The sequence below is a fragment of the Diadema antillarum genome, unplaced genomic scaffold, assembly GCF_040938485.1.
Source record: "Diadema antillarum isolate AM-2024a unplaced genomic scaffold, OU_Dant_1.0 seq00000291_RagTag, whole genome shotgun sequence".
Classification (NCBI taxonomy): Eukaryota; Metazoa; Echinodermata; class Echinoidea; order Diadematoida; family Diadematidae; genus Diadema; species Diadema antillarum.
The window spans coordinates 124,920-143,923 of NW_027271317.1; the positions used below are offsets into that span (position 1 = coordinate 124,920).

A 19,004-nucleotide genomic window follows, 5' to 3' on the forward strand; every position below is an offset into this window, starting at 1 on the left:
CAGTTAGGCTGATTGATTTTGTTAATGAATGGGAACAGAGTTAATAATAGGTCTAGTATTTTTGGTTGTATGAATATAATGTATTCATATTATAAGTAGGGCCTATGAACAGTCAAACTGGGCTATAGCTACCACCTGTCTATGATGGCCACTTTTAATATCTCCCTTGGGTGGCCGCTGTAAACAAGGTTGATCACACATGTGTGTGTGTGCGTGTGCGTATGTGTTTACTCGCTTTTATTCAGCCTCAATAGTCTCTTACCCGCCACGTGATCTTGATACTTTGTGACGTCAGGGCTTCGGTCTCGATATTCAAGGGCATGCCAGAGGGGGCTGTCGAGTAAAAAAAAAAAAATGAAAATAAATAAAGTTAGGTGTGTCGATAATGACGGTACTTAAACTTTTCTAGGCTACAACTATTTTCTGTGGGAAAGAATGGTGCATATATTATAAGAGAGGTCTTTGCTTGCTTGCTTGTTTGTTTGTTTGTTTGTTTGTTTGTTTGTTTGCTTTTGTTCAATTATCTCATTGAATGATAAAAAGGAATGCGACGGGAAGTAGTTAAAAAAATTCACCATCGCTGACCGAGTGCTGAAAGCGTGACGGAATGAGTTTAGGATGTCATAACCTTACAACTTGTCGTATAATTTCGTTAACAAATCTTAGAATTTACTCTCTTTTTTTTCAAATGCCATTATCATAACCCAGTCGCTCATGTCGCGATATATCTTACTTATCACTTTTTTAAGTTATTCGACCGGGAATAACATTATGTTTCACAACTTTATAGCAGAAAAAAGAAGATAATTTTTTTCAGAGTCTTTTTCATATTCTTTCAAATTGCCAGGTGATGATATTATCAGCTCATTTATTTGCATATGCACAGCATCTGTTGGAGAACTGCTTTGCGAAGATAAGCTAATCTTTGACATATTTCAATGACTTCCTCACTTAAATCTGATTTTAACAATTTCCTCTGTTATGTTTGTAAATGGTTGTTTGTCCTTTTTTTTTAATTAGGTGTTTTCTTTATTCCATAATTGTCTTTTCAGGATTTTTATTGAGCAATCATTGATATCATGTCTAACCTTCTTCCTTAGTTGTGAAGAGGATCTCTGGGCTCGCGTCACTTATACCGATGGCGTTGAAGGCAAATATGCGCACGTTGTATGTGTAAGCTGGGTGCAGCAGAGCGATTGTGTACTGGTAGCCAATCAGATCGGCGGGAACGTGTTTCTGTGGCAACCCCTCCTGCCAAGCATCTGCAACCATGGGAACAGATATGATAATGAGGTGACACGACATATGCTCCACCTGCAAATGCTCCGTAAATTGCGACAAGTGGTAACTAACAAAAATCTCATCCCATCACATCCGGCCGACATGTAACTCAATGAATAAAATAATGATAGCAAATGAATATTTGAACAGAAACCGTACTTGGGGTAAAACGATTTTCTTACGAATATTTGTCATTTGAACAGTCATACATCATCCGTCACGGTGCTATATTTCTTTACAGTTTCTGCAGATCTGAAATTTCTATTCTTATTGTCACTGTAATTATAATTGTAATTATGAAAATCATGAGTTTTTTCTTAATGTTTTTATTATCATAATTTCTGCAACTGCTATAAATTATCATTATCATCATCATTGTCGTCATCATATCATGTAATCATAAAACATAAAGAAATTATGCTTGAGACTGTCGACAGTTGAACAGCACTCCAACACATGTATCCATCAATCTACATCCACACATGTCATATTAAACCTTTTTACAGAAGAGCAAGTTCAGGTATAGCTCTTGACGATCTTTCTGTATCTTAAGAAATTATGACAGGAAAACTTAATGAAGAAATCACACTTTTTTCCCATCTCTTGACATACTATACTGACACTTTTTAACACATACCACTTTTCTTTTCGTGTTCATTGCCACCCTCCACATATTAACCATTCCTGTGCCAATGAGCCAGATGCGCATAAATCTCTCACACTATATTTAAGGTCAGGATATGAACGTGGTTTAAAGGAGACCTCCGGATGATTTTCAGACTTTTAAATATATTATTAACCAACAACTATAAATTGGTTATACTTGGTAGTGAGTTTCAGAATTTTTAGTGATTGGGATAAGGATTAGGAGTGTTTTCAAAATTTATAACAAATTGCAATGAACAAGGATGATGACAAGGCAGCCTTACTACAAGAATGCATGACTTGGGGCTCAAGGAAGCAGAACAAAAGAAGAAAGCATGCATAAATTCTACACAGGTGAACGTGGTATTGTAATGGAATTACATTGCTACATTTCTAAAATATGTGAGGCTCATATGTCATCATCTTTGTTCAGTGTAATTTGTTTGTTTTGGTTTTTTTTAGTACTGATTTCTCTGCCCAAGGCCCATAATAAATGCCACAAATCTATACATGGAGCTATTGTATTTGTGTACTACAGGATGTGAAATTATGAAAATCGTCTGGAATGCCCCTTTCAAGAGTTTTCATATTGCCCCGTTAGGTGGCAGGTCGTTGTGCTATTCCAGTATAATGCCTCTTGACATGTTCTCTCTACTCGTATATTCCACCACACTACTCTCTTCCTCATACCTGAATCGTTCTTGTATTCGAGTGTGAAACCCGTCACGGGGCTGTTGCCGTCGAAGGCTGGTTGCCATGCCAACAGAACACTGCGGCTCGTCTTGTTCATTACGTGCAAATCCGTCGGGTGCTCCGGTTTTTCTGTTGATATGGAAAATCAATGTAGCTCATTGATATCAAAGGATCAGGGTAAGAGGTGTGAGAGGCAGCATACATTAAGACCAAGAAAAAAAGAAAAGAAAAAATGATGATAGTGATGGTGATCATGACGATGATGATGATGATGATGATGATGATGATGATGATGAAGGTGATCGAGATGGTAATGTTGATGGTGATGGTGGATGGTGATAGTGATGGTGATGGTGATGGTGATGATGATGATGATGATGATGACGGTGATGATGATGATGATGATGATCAAAGTGATGGGGATGATGGTCATGGTCATGACGAAGCAAAGGAAAACAATAAGAAGAACAAGTTGACGTAAATAGAGAAGTGCTAGCAGAAAACCCTGAAAATAAAGGAAAAAGCAGTAAGAATACCAGCTAAATAAAGAAAAATAACAGTAAAATAGGAAAAGACTCTGGTAGAGATTAGTAAAAGGAATAAAAAGTCGTTCTTCCATCAACAAAGTAATTATCAGGAAAATATTAATTCAGGTACTATGCTCTTTCTGGCGTAACGTCCACAGGACATTACTCTCGACACTCCTAATTTGTGCAGCCACATCTTGCATTTTATCTTGGTATTGTGTTCACCTTGTACCCAAAGCTGGATCACGTGCTCATCGGCGCCGTGGTCGTTCTGCGCCAGGCAGATGTACGTGGCCGTGTCGTCGCGCACCGAGGCGAAGATGGTCAGGATGGAGCGAGCCATGTCGCCGTCGCTCACGGTCTCGATCTGGTAGCGCTCGGTGGAGAGCCGGTTGAACGGGATATCGTTCTTCGACCATCGGATCTCAAGGGGCGGGTGGCCGTTGGCTACGCACTCGAGGGCGACCCGGTGTTCCAACTGGACCGTCATGTTCTGCTGCTGGTGCTCGAATGTGGCAGGAACTGAAACATGCAGACGACACCCAACATCATTTTCAATACCAAATAGCAGCATACAGCTTATTGTACTAAAAAGGACATTCTGTCTTTGTTGTCAACTAAGGTGACCGTAAAACTAGAAAGAAACAAACACTTTCAAAATACTTTGATCATGAGAGATTATAAGAACTAGAGTATCAGCGATCGAAATGGGCTCACAAAATCGCAGTTTTAATAATTGAATGCCCAAGTCAATGGACAGCATTAAGAGTGGCAGTGTTGGGTTTTTTTTCACGTTTTATTGATTTATTGGAAAGACAGACAAAAAAGTAAATTTGCTATCTATAGTCACCATTATCTTGCGAATAAGATTTCCTTCTGAATAAATAATTGTACCCATGCTTAAGAAACTCACTGATAGTTCATTGCAATCATCTTTGGTTCATGCTGTGCAGCTTTCACTAAAGATAGTGAACAGATTCGTCTTGTTATGACCTCTTCTAGTACAGTTACCGTTGCTAATTGTTCAAACGATGACAGACCTGACAAAGCTCGATTTATGGTGGCAAGACCTTCTACGAAATAAAGAGCTTACCTTTCCCAGGCTACCCTACTTAAGTAGGACAAAAGGAAACTATTACTCTTGTTATTTTCAAATACTTACCAAAGACAGTAAGAAGAGCGGTCTTACTCGGACCTGTACCCACACCATTGCTGATGTGACAGAGGTAATATCCGGCATCCTCTTCGCGGGCCTGCCGGATAACCAACGATCCGTTCTCTTGCTTTTCGAACCGCGGATCGTCCGGCAGGTGCTCGAAGTTGGAAGCCGTCGTACCTGCGTGAGGAAATTTTTTTAAAAGAACGCGTTTCGATTAACTGCTTGCTAATCATTGCTATAGATTGTAATGATTCGCACTCCGACACGTTCACAGGGTTGAGATAGTGAACACTATCGAAATGTAAAAATAAGTGTCCGATTGTAAAAATAAGCAAACATTCGTCTTTCCGCAGATTTTGCTTCTGTGCAGTCTTGAAAGTTTTATGATTGCATTTCCGTCAACAGTTTTTCTATTATTACAATGTTGTATTGACCTTACATAACTATGTATAATCAATGTATAAGTTTCATTCGAATTGCTCCTTTTTTTACTGGAAATGAGAAATAAATGAAACGAAATTGAATGAATAAAAGACCACCAAATGGTGATTTTTTTTATGTATGACGATTTTCTGTTGTCATCATTGTTCAAGTCTTTTTTAAACTAATACGCTTTTCCATTCCGAATGGCTACATTAAAGGAATGGTACAGTATTGGTGGAAGCGAGGATTAGGCTTTTAACTTTTTGTGAGATACCAAGAAACCACTCATGAAGTAGTACAGAGCATACCATTCTAACACGAATTCAACGTATACGTGATGAAAATCGGTTTTGGAATGACTGCGGCATCCAAAAACAAAGTAAAATATAGCGTCCCACCTTTTAGGATTGCTCTTATTTGCGTATCTCGGTCGTTTTAAAGCCAATTTTCATAAAATAAACGTATGGATTCTTTGTAGAATTACATGCTCTTTCATGTTTCATTTGAGGTTTCTTATTATCTCACCCAAAATGTTAGAAAACTGAAGTTAGGTCTCAACCAGAACTATGCGATCCCTTTAAAGATTTTGTTCCCGAATATTGTTGGTTCTTTCGTCTATTCCTCCTCCTCCTGCTGCTTTGTTTCTATTATGACTTATGCTCGTTCTGAGCAGCAATAACATCCCTCTCCTTCTCCTGATTCTTTTCGAATTCTTCTTCTTCCTCTTCTTCTTCTTCTTCTTCTTCTTCTCCTCCTCCTCCTCCTCCTCCTTCTTCTTCTTCTTCTTCTTCTCCTCCTCCTTATTCTTCTTCTTTTTACTATTATTTTTGTCATTCTCCAAATCCCTCCCATGTCTTTTTTTTTCCTTTTCTCAAGAAATACATCGAGCAAATCGGACCCACACTTGAATTATTGTTATACATGTCCGAAATGTGTCCTCCTATTGCCTTTAATACAACAGCGCCACCTACCAGGAGCCTTGCGCCACTCTACGACTGGTTTCGGGCGACCGTCAGCTAGGCAGATGAGGACGGCTGTGCGGTTGAGAACCACGTCGGTGTTGCGAGGGGCAACGGTGAAGCGAGGCGGGACTGTACAATAAAGACACGTACGAATGATGATGATGATGGTGAGTAGGAACATCACATTGATGACATTTATGCAGTGATGAAATAGTGTTGAAAATAATCACCATTCATGATCATGATAGCATCCGTTCTTATAATGGGATGAGAGCAATAGCTACTATTACAATTTCTGCTCTTTTGTTGTTTTAATGATATCATTAGTATTTTTATCACTTTTATTATCAGAGTACAACTTCAAAAGAATGATATAATAATGCAACTTACTCTCTATTCATATTATCTGTTGTAGTTATTGTGTAATATGATAATATCGATCATTTGTCTTTCTATTTATGTGTGCATTTGACTTCTGAGCCATCTTTCTATCAAACTCACTTTTTTTTCTCCCTGCATACGCAGTCTCCCTGTTCTTGGAGTGATTATAATCATCTGTATGTTAAGTTTATTTTGTTTGTTCGTGTTTACTTCAGTACCTTGTATAGTGAGTTCCGTGGTGTAATTCACTGACGCTGCCGTGTTGTTCGCCTCGCACGTGTACCTGCCGTCATGCACCGTCGATGCGTCGGAGATCGACAGCGTGCTCGAGAACTGACGCAGATCGAAGTCGATGCCGATGCCGTGGGGGATGGGCTGGCCGTCCTTCAGCCACCGGAAGTTAATTGGGAGGTCGCCCTGAGCCACAATGCAGGTCAACTGTGTTCGCTGCCCCTGGGTCAGGGTCAGGGGGTCAATCGGCTGGATGACGGGTGGCACTGTGTGGGCGTGGAAGGAGGGCAATATACGATTTTATGAGCACGCGCGTGCAATATCACCGGAGCAGGCTGACCAATGTACAACACAGTAATCATAGGATAGTAATCACATGATGTTAATATTAACCCCTTTTTCATTGAGATTATCTAGCTGCTATGGGCTTTGTACGGAACCTACCACGTTGCCATGGGCATGGGTTACCTCTTACGTGTAGAATCTACAAAGGACTGATCATCACGTCATATCTTTTCAGAATACACCCGAGATCAATGAAGTGACAGATTGGCTTGATTTATAGCTCAATTTCAATTTCAATTTCATTTTCATTTTTGGGGGTATTTCTCTATGGAAAATAATTTCTCGATGGAAAATTTCTCGATGGAAAATAAACGCATCACTCCTATTTGACTGGTAGGAGAAGAGCGCTATTTCTCCTCTAGAAAGAGGAGTTTTGATTTTTCACTTTCCCGCCTCTGAATGTTTGTAATCTTTGTTTGAATCTAATATTAGCTAGCCTGCTTACAGAGGGTGAGGAACTACAAATGTATTGATTAATGAGAGAATGATATAATCGGTGAATAATTCTTCTTCTTCGTATGTACTGTCCAACACCCCTTAGTAGGGGCCAACCGTACAGAAATTCTACTTTGATTCTTGTCTTTACATGACCGCTTGCTTTCTTTAGGATTAATGATAGGCCCTATGATGGGGGAGGGGCGAGCGGTAGAGAAGTGGGGTCCCCATGAAACTGACCTTTGATCCGGAGGTAAAACTTGGAGGAGGATTTCCCGCCGATGTTGTTACGCGCCTCGCACGTGTACATGCCAGGGTCGTCAAAGGCGGACACGGCGGAAATGACGAGGGTGCCGTTGGGGTACACGTTGTGTCGGATGTCTTGGATCGGCGCGGGCGACTCGCCCTTCTTCCAGGTAATGACGGTGATCGGATAGCCAACCACGTGACAGTGGATTGTGACGTTAGTTCCGGCCACGGCCGTGATGTTCGGTAGAGGGCGCACCATAGGAGGACCTGTTGTTGTTGTTTTAAAAAAAGAAGAGAAAGAAATAAAAATTGGGGCCCCATTCCTGTAACAGGACCTGTTACAGGAATGGCATAATATCTAAAGGGCATGTTTCACTCTGGGAGACAACATGATTTCTAGAATCTCGAGGTTTGTTCAGCAAGTTGAAGGATTTTCGGAACGAATGACCAGAAATGGCAATTGTCATTGATGTTCAATTTATCAATATTTTTCAGTCCGTCAAAATAATGATTATAATTCAATTTTTGTTCTTTCCGTTCTGTCTTTTTTTCCCTTATACTATGAAGAAAGATACATAAGGGTATATCTCAGTAGATTAAAAGTAAAATGCGCTTATTTCATCTGGGAATGAGGCTTCAAAGTAGATGGTACAATAATTTATTATTGGCTCTACAACTGAGTCAATTGCTGTAGTGAATATTGGTATTCAAGTACCAATTGGCAAACAGAAAAAGGGATACAGGATTACCATTTCCATTTCTATACCCCTATGAAAACTGGTTTAATTTCATCAAATACATTTATGGGCACAGCTTGAAAATTACCAGCCAGGAGAATTTCATCTCCGGGATACACCAAAACGGGAAAAAAGATGGCCGTTTAATGGCTACATTATCAGTCTTAATGCTCCTGTAGATGTATTATCAATTTTGATATGTTGTTCAAGCTTTTAGTGACATTGACCACTTTAAGGTATTCTCGCAGTATTCATTGATAACAGATAAAAATAATCCCCTTCGAATTTACACTAGTAGTGTATGGCTATGTATTGAGTTTAAACTCAGCTATACACACAGAGTTTGTTTGATGTGGCATATCTTATACGGAGGGTCGTGAGCGATGCTAACAGCGTAGACCCATAGCGCATAGAAACAACAGCAATTATACTAGCAACCGATGTCGAGTGGGGGAACTAAAGTATCCGTGATTATCGTACAATGACCCTTCATTTTAATGTTCAGCTTGGCGCTTAATTACTCCCAAGGTGAATCAATGGGCAGCGATCGATTTCGAGCCATAATCTGGTGCGTGAACAAGCGATCTCATTTGCATAACAAGAATGATAAAATTTGCATACTGAATTGCCAGCGCCTTTAATTCGACCTTGTCCGTGCGTTCTCGACCAGATAATTGAAATTTATTGTGCAGATGATATAATCGCTCGATGAGAATTTCAGCGCGGAGTGTCACTCCAAACGACAAAATCTCTGACTTTTGAATTCGGAAGCGAGGTTGCGAGGTTTAAAGTAGAATAAAAACAAAAACATTTCGCGTTATTGATTCATGCAGCCAGCCCTGTAACCCATGGTTAAATCTTTATGAAATTTAATTAGCAGGACCACACAAGGTGTGGCTACGTTCAACACGCTCTAAACGTGACCACAGCTTTTATATTACATTGTCTGATGTTGGAAAACTTCCATTAAAACGTACAATGCCATGCCATGTACAATTTTAGTTTCAATCAATAGACTGAAATCCAGTAGACGGAATGATAGTCAAAGTTTAATAAAAGTCGGGCTTGAAATGAAACCATTCTAAAATTGTAAGATTTCAGGGGGTTTTCACTGAATAATGGCATTGGCACAACCACGTACTAATCCGAAGTATACAAAGCAGTTAAAGTGGTGCTTATCATCAGCTTATATCTATTCCACTATGCATGATGATACACATGTATCAGCATAAACACCATGCTTTGTTCCAAAGATTAGCAACAACCAGTTAAATCATAACAAAAGAGATTATGTGCGTATACACATTGATACATGTTGCTTTTATAACTTGATTTGATTTGATTTGATTTGATTTGATTTGATTCGATTCGATTCGATTCGATTTGATTTGATTTGATTTGATTTGATTTGATTTGACTCATTCGAAACTGCAAATCAGTTCTATATACATATCATCCATACATCATACACAAATGGATGATTTGTACATGGATTGTGTCATATACATTTTGTGTGGATCGTCATAAGCTATCAAAAGTTTGAATGGGACATCCAGCATAATATTACTGACACATAGTACATTTGTATTGATAATAATGATTCTGATTAGATATTTCATGTTAACAATGAGAATTTATAGAAGTTTCGTGCGTGATGGGTCGTGAGAGACTTGTTAGGTCATAATGTTATCATTTCATCAAATTTGCAAAATAACAGTGGTTGTTACAAATTCTGTGTATAAAGTGAAACCATGTAAAACCTTAAAGATAATATGAAGTTTTGGTACCTTTACAAAGTTTCCCTGAGATTGCCTTGTCTTAGTTTGTGTTTCAGGTTAAAGTACCTTTCATATAACCAACACAGTGAGACTTACTCGCCCCAAAGTGCTCTCATATCTTAGTAATCATGCAATAATGGTTTCGGATATTATCGACGCTGTACAACGTCAATAAATACTAACGGCTCGTTCGAATCGTTCGAATCTTTATATAGCTCCCTCAACGATCATTCTGCGTGTAACTCGTGAGAACCGGATCGCCAGCACAGAACTTGTGTAGAGTTCTGTGACCGCCAGTTATCCGGGCAGTGCCGCAGCGCTAACACTCCTCTGAAGCTGTTTGTGCGATGCGGTAATGCGTGCATGCATGCGAGCGGTATGTACAGTGCCGACAATGCGTGATCACAGATTATGGTACATGAGGCGAGGATGTACGACTAGGACTAGTAGTATGGTACACGAAGACGGGTTTGACATAGAACAGCCATTGCAGGAGGGAAACAAAAACAAATACGAAGACCATAAACAGTGGTCAATCCTGCCGGAGGGGAAAAAAAGACGAGTATAGCTGCGGCAACTTTGAGGCGATCAGATATGCATCAGTATACTTTGTATACTACTAGGCGCTGCGTTTTACTCACCACCGGCCACCCTGGTTAGATCGAGGCTCGTTATGCAGCGAAGCACGGATTATACATACAGATTGTACGCGCACACAACTTGACAACACTGCGGTGGTGAGAAGTGACTTGCTGTGCTGCCAAATAAGACAGTAGTTCCTACATGATATTTTAATGTAGTTAGATATTTTTAATATTGTCTGAATTCATATGTTGGTAAACTCTCGTGATTTTAGAGACTCCACCACAGTGCTAGACTATCACGCGGACTTGCTATGAGATAGATGACATCTACCTTGTAAGCAGCCTTAGCATGCCCTGTTCAGCAGTCGATCGTTTTACCAGGGAGGTGGTTTACCGGGGAGACGGGAACTCTCTATTCATTCAGTACTGTACATGAAGGAAGACATTACCTCAACCAGCTCCCAGCCCGACCAGATGCATGCATGAATGCAATACCTGCTCGCGCTGGTTTACGTTTGGAACAGCAACACACACACACACACACACACACACACTCACATACACACACACACACACACATACTCACAAGCACACTGACACCAGGGAGTGTTCCAGTCCACCTGTCTTGACATGGGTACAGAAATAGATCGAACGTTTATTGACCTTGAGTCGGGTCAGACTCACAAAAAAAGAGGAAGAAGAAACCACGCCAGAGATGGAGTGATCAGATTGCAGGGAGAGAGAGAGAGAGAGAGGAAGAGGGAAAGGCACATTTTCACAAACCTGCCTCGTTATGACGCAATCGTGGAGAACAGTGCCAGTAGCTCCATGATACAGTCGAGGATGGAATCAGAGCTTGAAGCTCCTTGATGGAATAAAGCCCATCCCATACTCACGACTATAGGACTGACAGAGTTTGGATCCTGAACAAGTCACAGCAGCTTCAGCATAAACGAGTTGTTTTTTGTTTTGTTTTGTTTTTTCAAATCCAAAGTCGGTCAGTCATAGTCGTGAGTCGTATTCCAATAGTGTGCGGCGGGCTTAGGATATGTAGGTCACTCTTTGGCCTTTAGTTCGGCCTGCACTAATTTATTCATTTATTTATTTTATTTTATTTTTTTTTTGTATTTCAAAGTTACGTTGGTGTTTTCATTATGCAGATGGTGCATTATAGTAGGCCTATGATAAGTGGCCTATTGGCCCCAAAACATGATTTTAGACTGAAAATAATCCGAGTTACGTGTTTGTTTTTTTATTTTTTATTTTTACATACAGATTATATTCAGATTGACAGTGTAAATCATTAATCGATTGATTTTCAAGGAAAATGGACTTACCGGATTATTTTTTTTTCGAACACGCTCTTCTTCCTTCAGAGAAACACAAAACCTCCACATTCAACTCCAAAGGGAGGAAAATCAAGCTGCGCATACCGAGGTTGAGGTAACATAAGTAAATCCAAGTTCTGTGAGTTTCAGAGGAATATCGCAAGATCTTGTGGGTGGTATACTAGTACTTTAGTAAGCTTCAGTTTGATTGTAGTTATGAACTACCTATTTACGACGCCAGTGTAGCCACGGGTATGAGCATGTCGCTGTAATAATATTGTGCGACACAACAGAAGCCTGCAACATTGTGTGCGACATCCTCGAGAATTGGCGACATGCATGTTCTAACTATATAAGTGTTATCAAATTTGTGAAAAACACGTGTAAAACTTGTGGGACGACAAACTCATATGTTGGCTGAACTCTATTTCATTTTTTTTTTAAAGAATATTTTATTCTCCATCAATGGTATTTCGTTTATGCATCGATACAAGGTACTCCATCATCTCTTTATTGTTTTAGGGGGTTTCGTGTTGACAAAGTCGAGTATTTGGCTGCAAAAATTGCGGTGAGCTACCTGTGGTGTATGGCTGGTGCGTGTTCCACGTGTTTATAGGGCATAGTGAAAATTCAAGGAAAAAAAAAAACCTACAACCCAAACGAATTGAAACAGAACGCGCAGTGGTACGGGGAAAAGACACTGCGTGCGAACATCTTCATTAAAAAAAAATATATAAAAAAAATAAAAATAAAAAATGTCGCTACGGCGACAGGTGTATGCCTCCGCAATAATGCAGGTCTATAGTACAATGTCTTGACCATGTGTGATGACAGTTTCACACAATTGGCAAGATATTAAAATGACAGGTTTGCCACAAATGTGCTGAATGTTCACTTTGCTAGAACTATCAATTGGATGAATGATTAAAACGTCAGAGTGCAGGTATTTGGGGGAACTGATGATTTTTACTGGACTTTTGACCCTTTTATAAGTTTATGCATTGAGTAATTTTCAAGGTATTGAGAAAAAATATAAATTTAGTATCAAATGGTAAAATATTATTATCTAAACCTGGCCTTTGACCTTTGACCTCACAGTTCCAAAGAGAATCACTGTTAGGTAGAACATGCATAAATATGTAAGTTTCATGATAATACCTTGAGTTACTTTTGAGATATGGAGGAAGAAGTGCAATTTAGCACTTTCACTTGACCTTTGACCTTTTGGCACGAAACTTCCCGCAGAATATATATTGGGTTATACATGCATACATCAAGTTAAAAAAATCCTCCAGGCATTGCATAAATATAAGAAAAGTAGTGATATTTTGAGGAGTTGACCTTGAACTTTGACCCCTGACCTTTGACCCATGATCCCCAACTTCCCTAGATAATCACTGCCCATCGGTTCATATATATACTAAGTTCCATGAAGATACCTTGAACCATTTGCGAGATATGGAGAAAAACATGAAATTTCAACCTTTTTTCACAAAATAACCTGTGACCTTTGACCTTTGACCCCGTGACCCTAAAATCCAAACAAAGTATTATCCCCCAGGATATACCCTCATACCAAGTTTGATGCAAAACCACCTCACGGTTCTTGAGATATTGACAAAAACAAAACGGGACGGACGGACGGACGGACGGACGGACGCCCCGAAAACAATGCCTCCGGCCACTTCGTTGGCGGAGAAAAGAGAAAAGAGCAAAATCCCACGATAGCAAGGTGCCACAGACTTGGCAAAGAGGGGGGGGGGGGAGGGGGAGGGGGAGGGGGAGGGCGGGGGGTAAACCACAAATCCGCGCGGTGGCGCATTCCTGCTGAGGTCATAAACAGTCTGGGGCCTGCGGGAATGAAAAGGATGTTTCGAAGCGAGCTCAAGTCGAAGACTCCGGGGAAGACCACTGGCAGGATTGCAATCGTTACCTGATTCTACATTTCTTTCAATCAATTGACGTAAAATAATGTCATTTTTTCTATTTTCTTTATATCTTTCCTGAAATATATCCCACTGCCCTCCAAAGGGGGAAGATTCTCTATCATTATTCTTTCTTTTCTGACGGTGACTCAGAGGTGCTTGATTATAAAAAGGGAAAATCATGTTACTGTTCGTCACTCTGCAAGTTCGTTGTTCTGAGAGAGAAACACTTTCGTTATTTTTATGGTTCCTTGATTCGAACACGGGTGTTCGTTCATCCTGAAACGAAATAAATTTCGTACCACGTATAGGACCTAATTCGTTTTCAGAATAAAAATGTTCGGATTATAACTAACGCCTTCATATTCGGAGCAACAAATGGATCTGGAACAGGAATTTGGGGACCCGGATTGACGAACCTTATACATGACGTGTACTTATCCCCCAAAGTAATGGATACCGTGCAAAGAAATTAACGATGTCAAAAAGGGAGATGAGTTTCCCGCCAATTCCCCCTTCCGTCAATACTAAGGCTCCTACTTCGGAAGTATAGGTCTGTCTCTCGTTGCTCGATAAAGAAAAAGAAAAAGAAATGAACAACGTCAAAATAAACAAGAACAGAATAAACGCATGTTCGCCTATCGTGGGGCATCTATGCAATACTGTTAGCTTGGATGATATCTTCACCCTCACCATCGTGTAATTCCTATATAAGAAAGCAATTAATAATTATGTTTTGCACTGGATGTTATGAAAATGTATGTGATCTGGTATCCCGACGTAATGTAAATGATTATGTTACATGAAGAGGGCTGTTCGTGGGTGGTATTCGAATACTGTTTTGTATAATTATGATTTCGTTATGTGTAGATTATGTGCGTATAATAAGAGTTTCATTTTAAATGGAGTTTCAATCAATTTTATTATTCATGTCAAATTGGATTCCTCGGAAGACCATCACGACCATGAATGCCGAGTTGCGAGCAGGGCAATCCATACGTTTACCTTTGGTTATAATACCATGTTATTATAGTTGAAATGTATCATTGTTACCTTGGGACTTTACGGTGAATCATTTATTAACAGACAATCAAATATCTCCCACTGCCCAAGGGGAAACATATCAAACTAAGAATGACATTCATTTTTGCTTTTAAGATTTCCCCTCCCGTCTGACAATAATTTTCTGAAACATCCACCAGTGCCGGATGTAGAATGTTTATTCCGAAGGTGATATCCGACAATGAAGTACAAAGGCTTGATACTCCGATGAATTAGAATCACAAGCTTACGCAATGCTATTTTACGAAGAACACTCTTCGGATATATGTTGAAGATTAGTGCCTAAACATTACCTATAAACCAAAACAATCGTAGCATATGTATACTAGCTAGGCCTTCTAAATAACCAATAAAACATTTAAACGAATTAATAATTGCTTATAAATAATCGGCAGCACCCCTCAAGTATTTCAAGAAACAACTATATGTCTTGTGCAAAACAATTCCTGCATATTTTTTGAATGTGGCAAGATATAATGCGAACATGAGATTGTGAGTTATAAGAACAATTTCAATATTGAGCTGAGTTCAGCAGATGTCATAAAATATCTTCGGATCTCGTTCATGAGGACATGCCAGCAGAATTTGGGTAAATGAAATGCAGCCATTTCCACTGGAACTAATGGTAGATCAATGTTATTGCCGTATCCTTGGAGTAAAATGTCGCCGGGGCGCGGGACAATTCATTGTGGTGTCTTCGAAGGAAACATCACCGGAGCAAGTGTTGGTGGTTCAGTCGTCGACGGAGCAGATGTCGTTGGGGTGATGTTGTGGAGCACATTCTCGCGGAGCGAATTAATGTCAGTGGAGCATAAAGACTGACCTCTCTTTGATACATACGTATACTCATGGACACAAAAGAAACATTAGCCAATGGTATAAAGGGTATAGTGGTCGGACATTTCCATCGCCTTGATGTTACCATTTTGCAAAGAATCTACAAATTTTAGTAACATACATTCACCAAAATTAATGTCATACCGTACATTTCTGGATGCTGAAAATAATTAGAAGCTGACCTATTTCACTCAGCGTGACAAAGGTGAAAAGTTTACGTTTTCTCTGTTGTTCTGGATTAAAGAAAAACAAAATAACGTCACCATGATTAATTTCCTATTATGACAATGTGTGGGAAGGGATAATGTGTTATTCATATTTTTTGCGGTACATCAATGATCATTGATGCGACTTGACTTGACATCATCTTGAAGTTCATCAGGACGTGTTTTCAGTGACGTTCATTTACTGGTGCTATATAGGGACAGCATGTCATGTTTTTACGGAGCGTTGTTCAATCTGTTAAAAACAATATAAAAAACATACATAACGATATGTGCACAGGAAATTACAATCCTCTGATAATTTATGACAATAATAATGAGATGTGATGTTTATGGCTTATTTGCAATACATTGCACTCCCGTTACAACGAACACGGTAATAACGAAGCAAAACTTCTGTTCCCAAAATGTTCGCCATTAAAGTCTGTGTTAAAAAGATTCGCTTATAACGAACACGTTTATAGCGAAATTTTCGTTATAACGAAGTCTTTTCCGAGCGCCACTGACAAAGAAAAACAAAAGAAATGTGCTCTGTTATAACGAAATGCGGATCGCTTCCGAAAATACGTAGCGGAACAAGCATTTATAGCGTCTCTGCGTGGGCGAATGCTTCACAATACTGCGTTTTCGATCCGTGTGTCACGCACAAGTTTCGAGGAGAACTTGCATTATTGTTAAACAATCTGACAATAATCTGAAATTGAGTAAGGTTCCTTATTACAAAACACAAAGATTCTGATACACCTAAATGTCCGTTAGTTCGGAAATGAAACAGTGTTTGTTCACGAACATTTTGGCGTTATTCCAAAGATTCGTTATTCCGAAAAAAGAATAAAAATATGGTTCTTATTACGACGGTGCGTTTGTCCGAAAATGATAGGAATTCCAAACATTCATTAATTGGAACATTAAAAAAACAACAACCTAAAACAACAACAAAACAAAAAAAAACCCCAAAAACAAACAAACAAACAAAAAACGTTTCGTTAATCCAGAAAAGAAAAGGTAAGTCCACTAACAAATCTTAGGAATTGCAAACCTTATAATCGTCTTATAAGAAAACTGAACCTTCGAAATACGTAACCTGTGTCATTTTTTTTTTTAATTAACAAACCTTCCACGGAATGACAAACTTTATTACATTTTCGGATTAAAAAACCTTCGCAACAACGAACCTTCGGAATAGTGATCCTTTCTCAGTTAGTAAATTACAAACCTTTGGAATGACGAACCTGATCATTTTAATTTCCGATCGACGAACCTTCGGACATTACAAACAACTTTATGCTCTCTTTTAATTGTAATATTCAAACGAAATTTAAAAGGTCCCATTCCATTTTACATAGCATTCCAGTGTATTCAGCAAACAGAACATCATAATTTATATGCGTGGTTTCCTTGTTTTCGTGTAATATTGTATTTGTTCGGTTATAACGAAACTTCGTTATAACGAAAGAAAACTGCCCCCATGCCCCCTATAGGGTATAGTTAGTTCTCTTTTCTTTTAAAATGTATATCATCAAGGTTCTGCAGTGACCACGGGTATATTATTTTTTTATATATGTTTTTAGGAAGGAAACAACCCCGTAACGAGGGGGCATTGGTGGCACGAGAAACTGAAGGGGAAAAAATGCATGGGGGAGCCTTTTTTTCCTATTCAGCCGATTAATCCCGAGTGGGGCACCAGAAAGAAATAAAAAAGAAAGGATGCAATATATATATCTTATATATATATACATATATATATATATATATATATATATGTATATATATATATATACGTGTGATACATACCTGATGGCATACGTGTAGAGCTGTCCACCGTTGCTTGTTATACCGGTCGAACACGAAGCCACCTCGATCACTACTGATTATAGCTTACTATAACACGAAGCCCCCTCGATCTCCATTGGGATTGTGTTATGTGAAAGAGATTGCATAAGATTATGCTCTTGTCATGACATTTGTCATCATGAAAAAATGGAAAAGACGGTCGCACAATCACAGATGGAAGAGGTCTTTGATTTGCTTTGTTGTTGTTGTTGACAAAATTGTCTCACAGAATCACCTGATAAGCAAACAAACCAGTCCTCTTCACATTAATTTTTTTCTGCCAATTCTCTCCACAAAATTGGCCGCTAAGCAAAAACAACAACAACAAAAAATAATACAAACAGAACCAGCACATGACTGTGGTAATCAATTCCATCAAATCACCTGCCCAAACAACAAGCAAACATGTTATACATATAAAACGCATATTAGGCCCTACTAATTGTAAAAACAAACAGTCAGTAAAACAGCTAGAAAACATAACATTTCGGAATACGTCTTTCTTGGTCAATCAGGCCTGCGCATACTACGCTACGAAAAAAAAATAAGAAAAAAAATGTCCGGCATAAAATGCTACATGCCAAGCGTCAATATCCATGATAGGCCTATGCCTACTCTGATGGCAACGTTGACCATGTAGATAATCGTCATTAACAATCGGATTTTCTATATTATGTTAGTTAGCGATTTTTTTTCTTTTTGACTAGACAGCCCATTCATTGTCAGAATGAGCAAAAGAAAAAAAAAAGGCTGTGAAGACTTTTTTAAAAAATAATTTCTTTCATTTTTTGTTTAAATCTTGACCTGACAGCACATATGTCGAAAGAAGTGTTTTTCTTCGATAAGCATATAAACATGGCAATTGAACATTATTCTAGAAGAACGCTACATGTATACCATCTTGCAGCACAGTTCCATTACACACTCTTTGACTGCACACAGTACACAGGTACCACGTGAATGGAGCAATGAAGCAAAAACAAACAAAAACGAAAACAAAAACCCGAAAACAATAATAATCTAAACAGGATTAGCATTTCTGTACAATCTGTCGACAAATCATCTGCTCAAACAAAAAACATTGTCGCGTTCCGCACAAAACGCATATAGGCCCTACTAAATCTGTAAAACAACAACAACAAAATAAATAACCCGAACCTTTCGGAATCCATATAATTCTTTGACACTCAGACCTATGCTATTTACGCTAAGAAAAAATGGACAAATGGAAAAATGTCAAGCATAAATGCTACGTTGCAACTGATATACGTCGATGTAGGGCAATTTGTCAATCAGCTGCAATGAAAACATCTCGACGGAAGAATTTCATGAATTTGAATAAAATTAATGCTTCGTGCCAAGCGT

General features: G+C 38.9%; 1 protein-coding gene across 1 annotated transcript in view; it reads right to left on the reverse strand.

Moving 5' to 3' along the window:
• The window catches only part of LOC139730098 (cell adhesion molecule DSCAM-like), a 79,256-nt gene that overhangs the window by 22,955 nt on the left and 37,297 nt on the right, over positions 1-19,004 (reverse strand). The window contains 8 exon segments of the mRNA XM_071641005.1: positions 263-333; positions 1,089-1,262; positions 2,617-2,748; positions 3,372-3,668; positions 4,309-4,482; positions 5,700-5,819; positions 6,290-6,568; positions 7,323-7,598. Of these exon segments, the coding sequence (XP_071497106.1) occupies positions 263-333; positions 1,089-1,262; positions 2,617-2,748; positions 3,372-3,668; positions 4,309-4,482; positions 5,700-5,819; positions 6,290-6,568; positions 7,323-7,598 (1,523 nt within the window).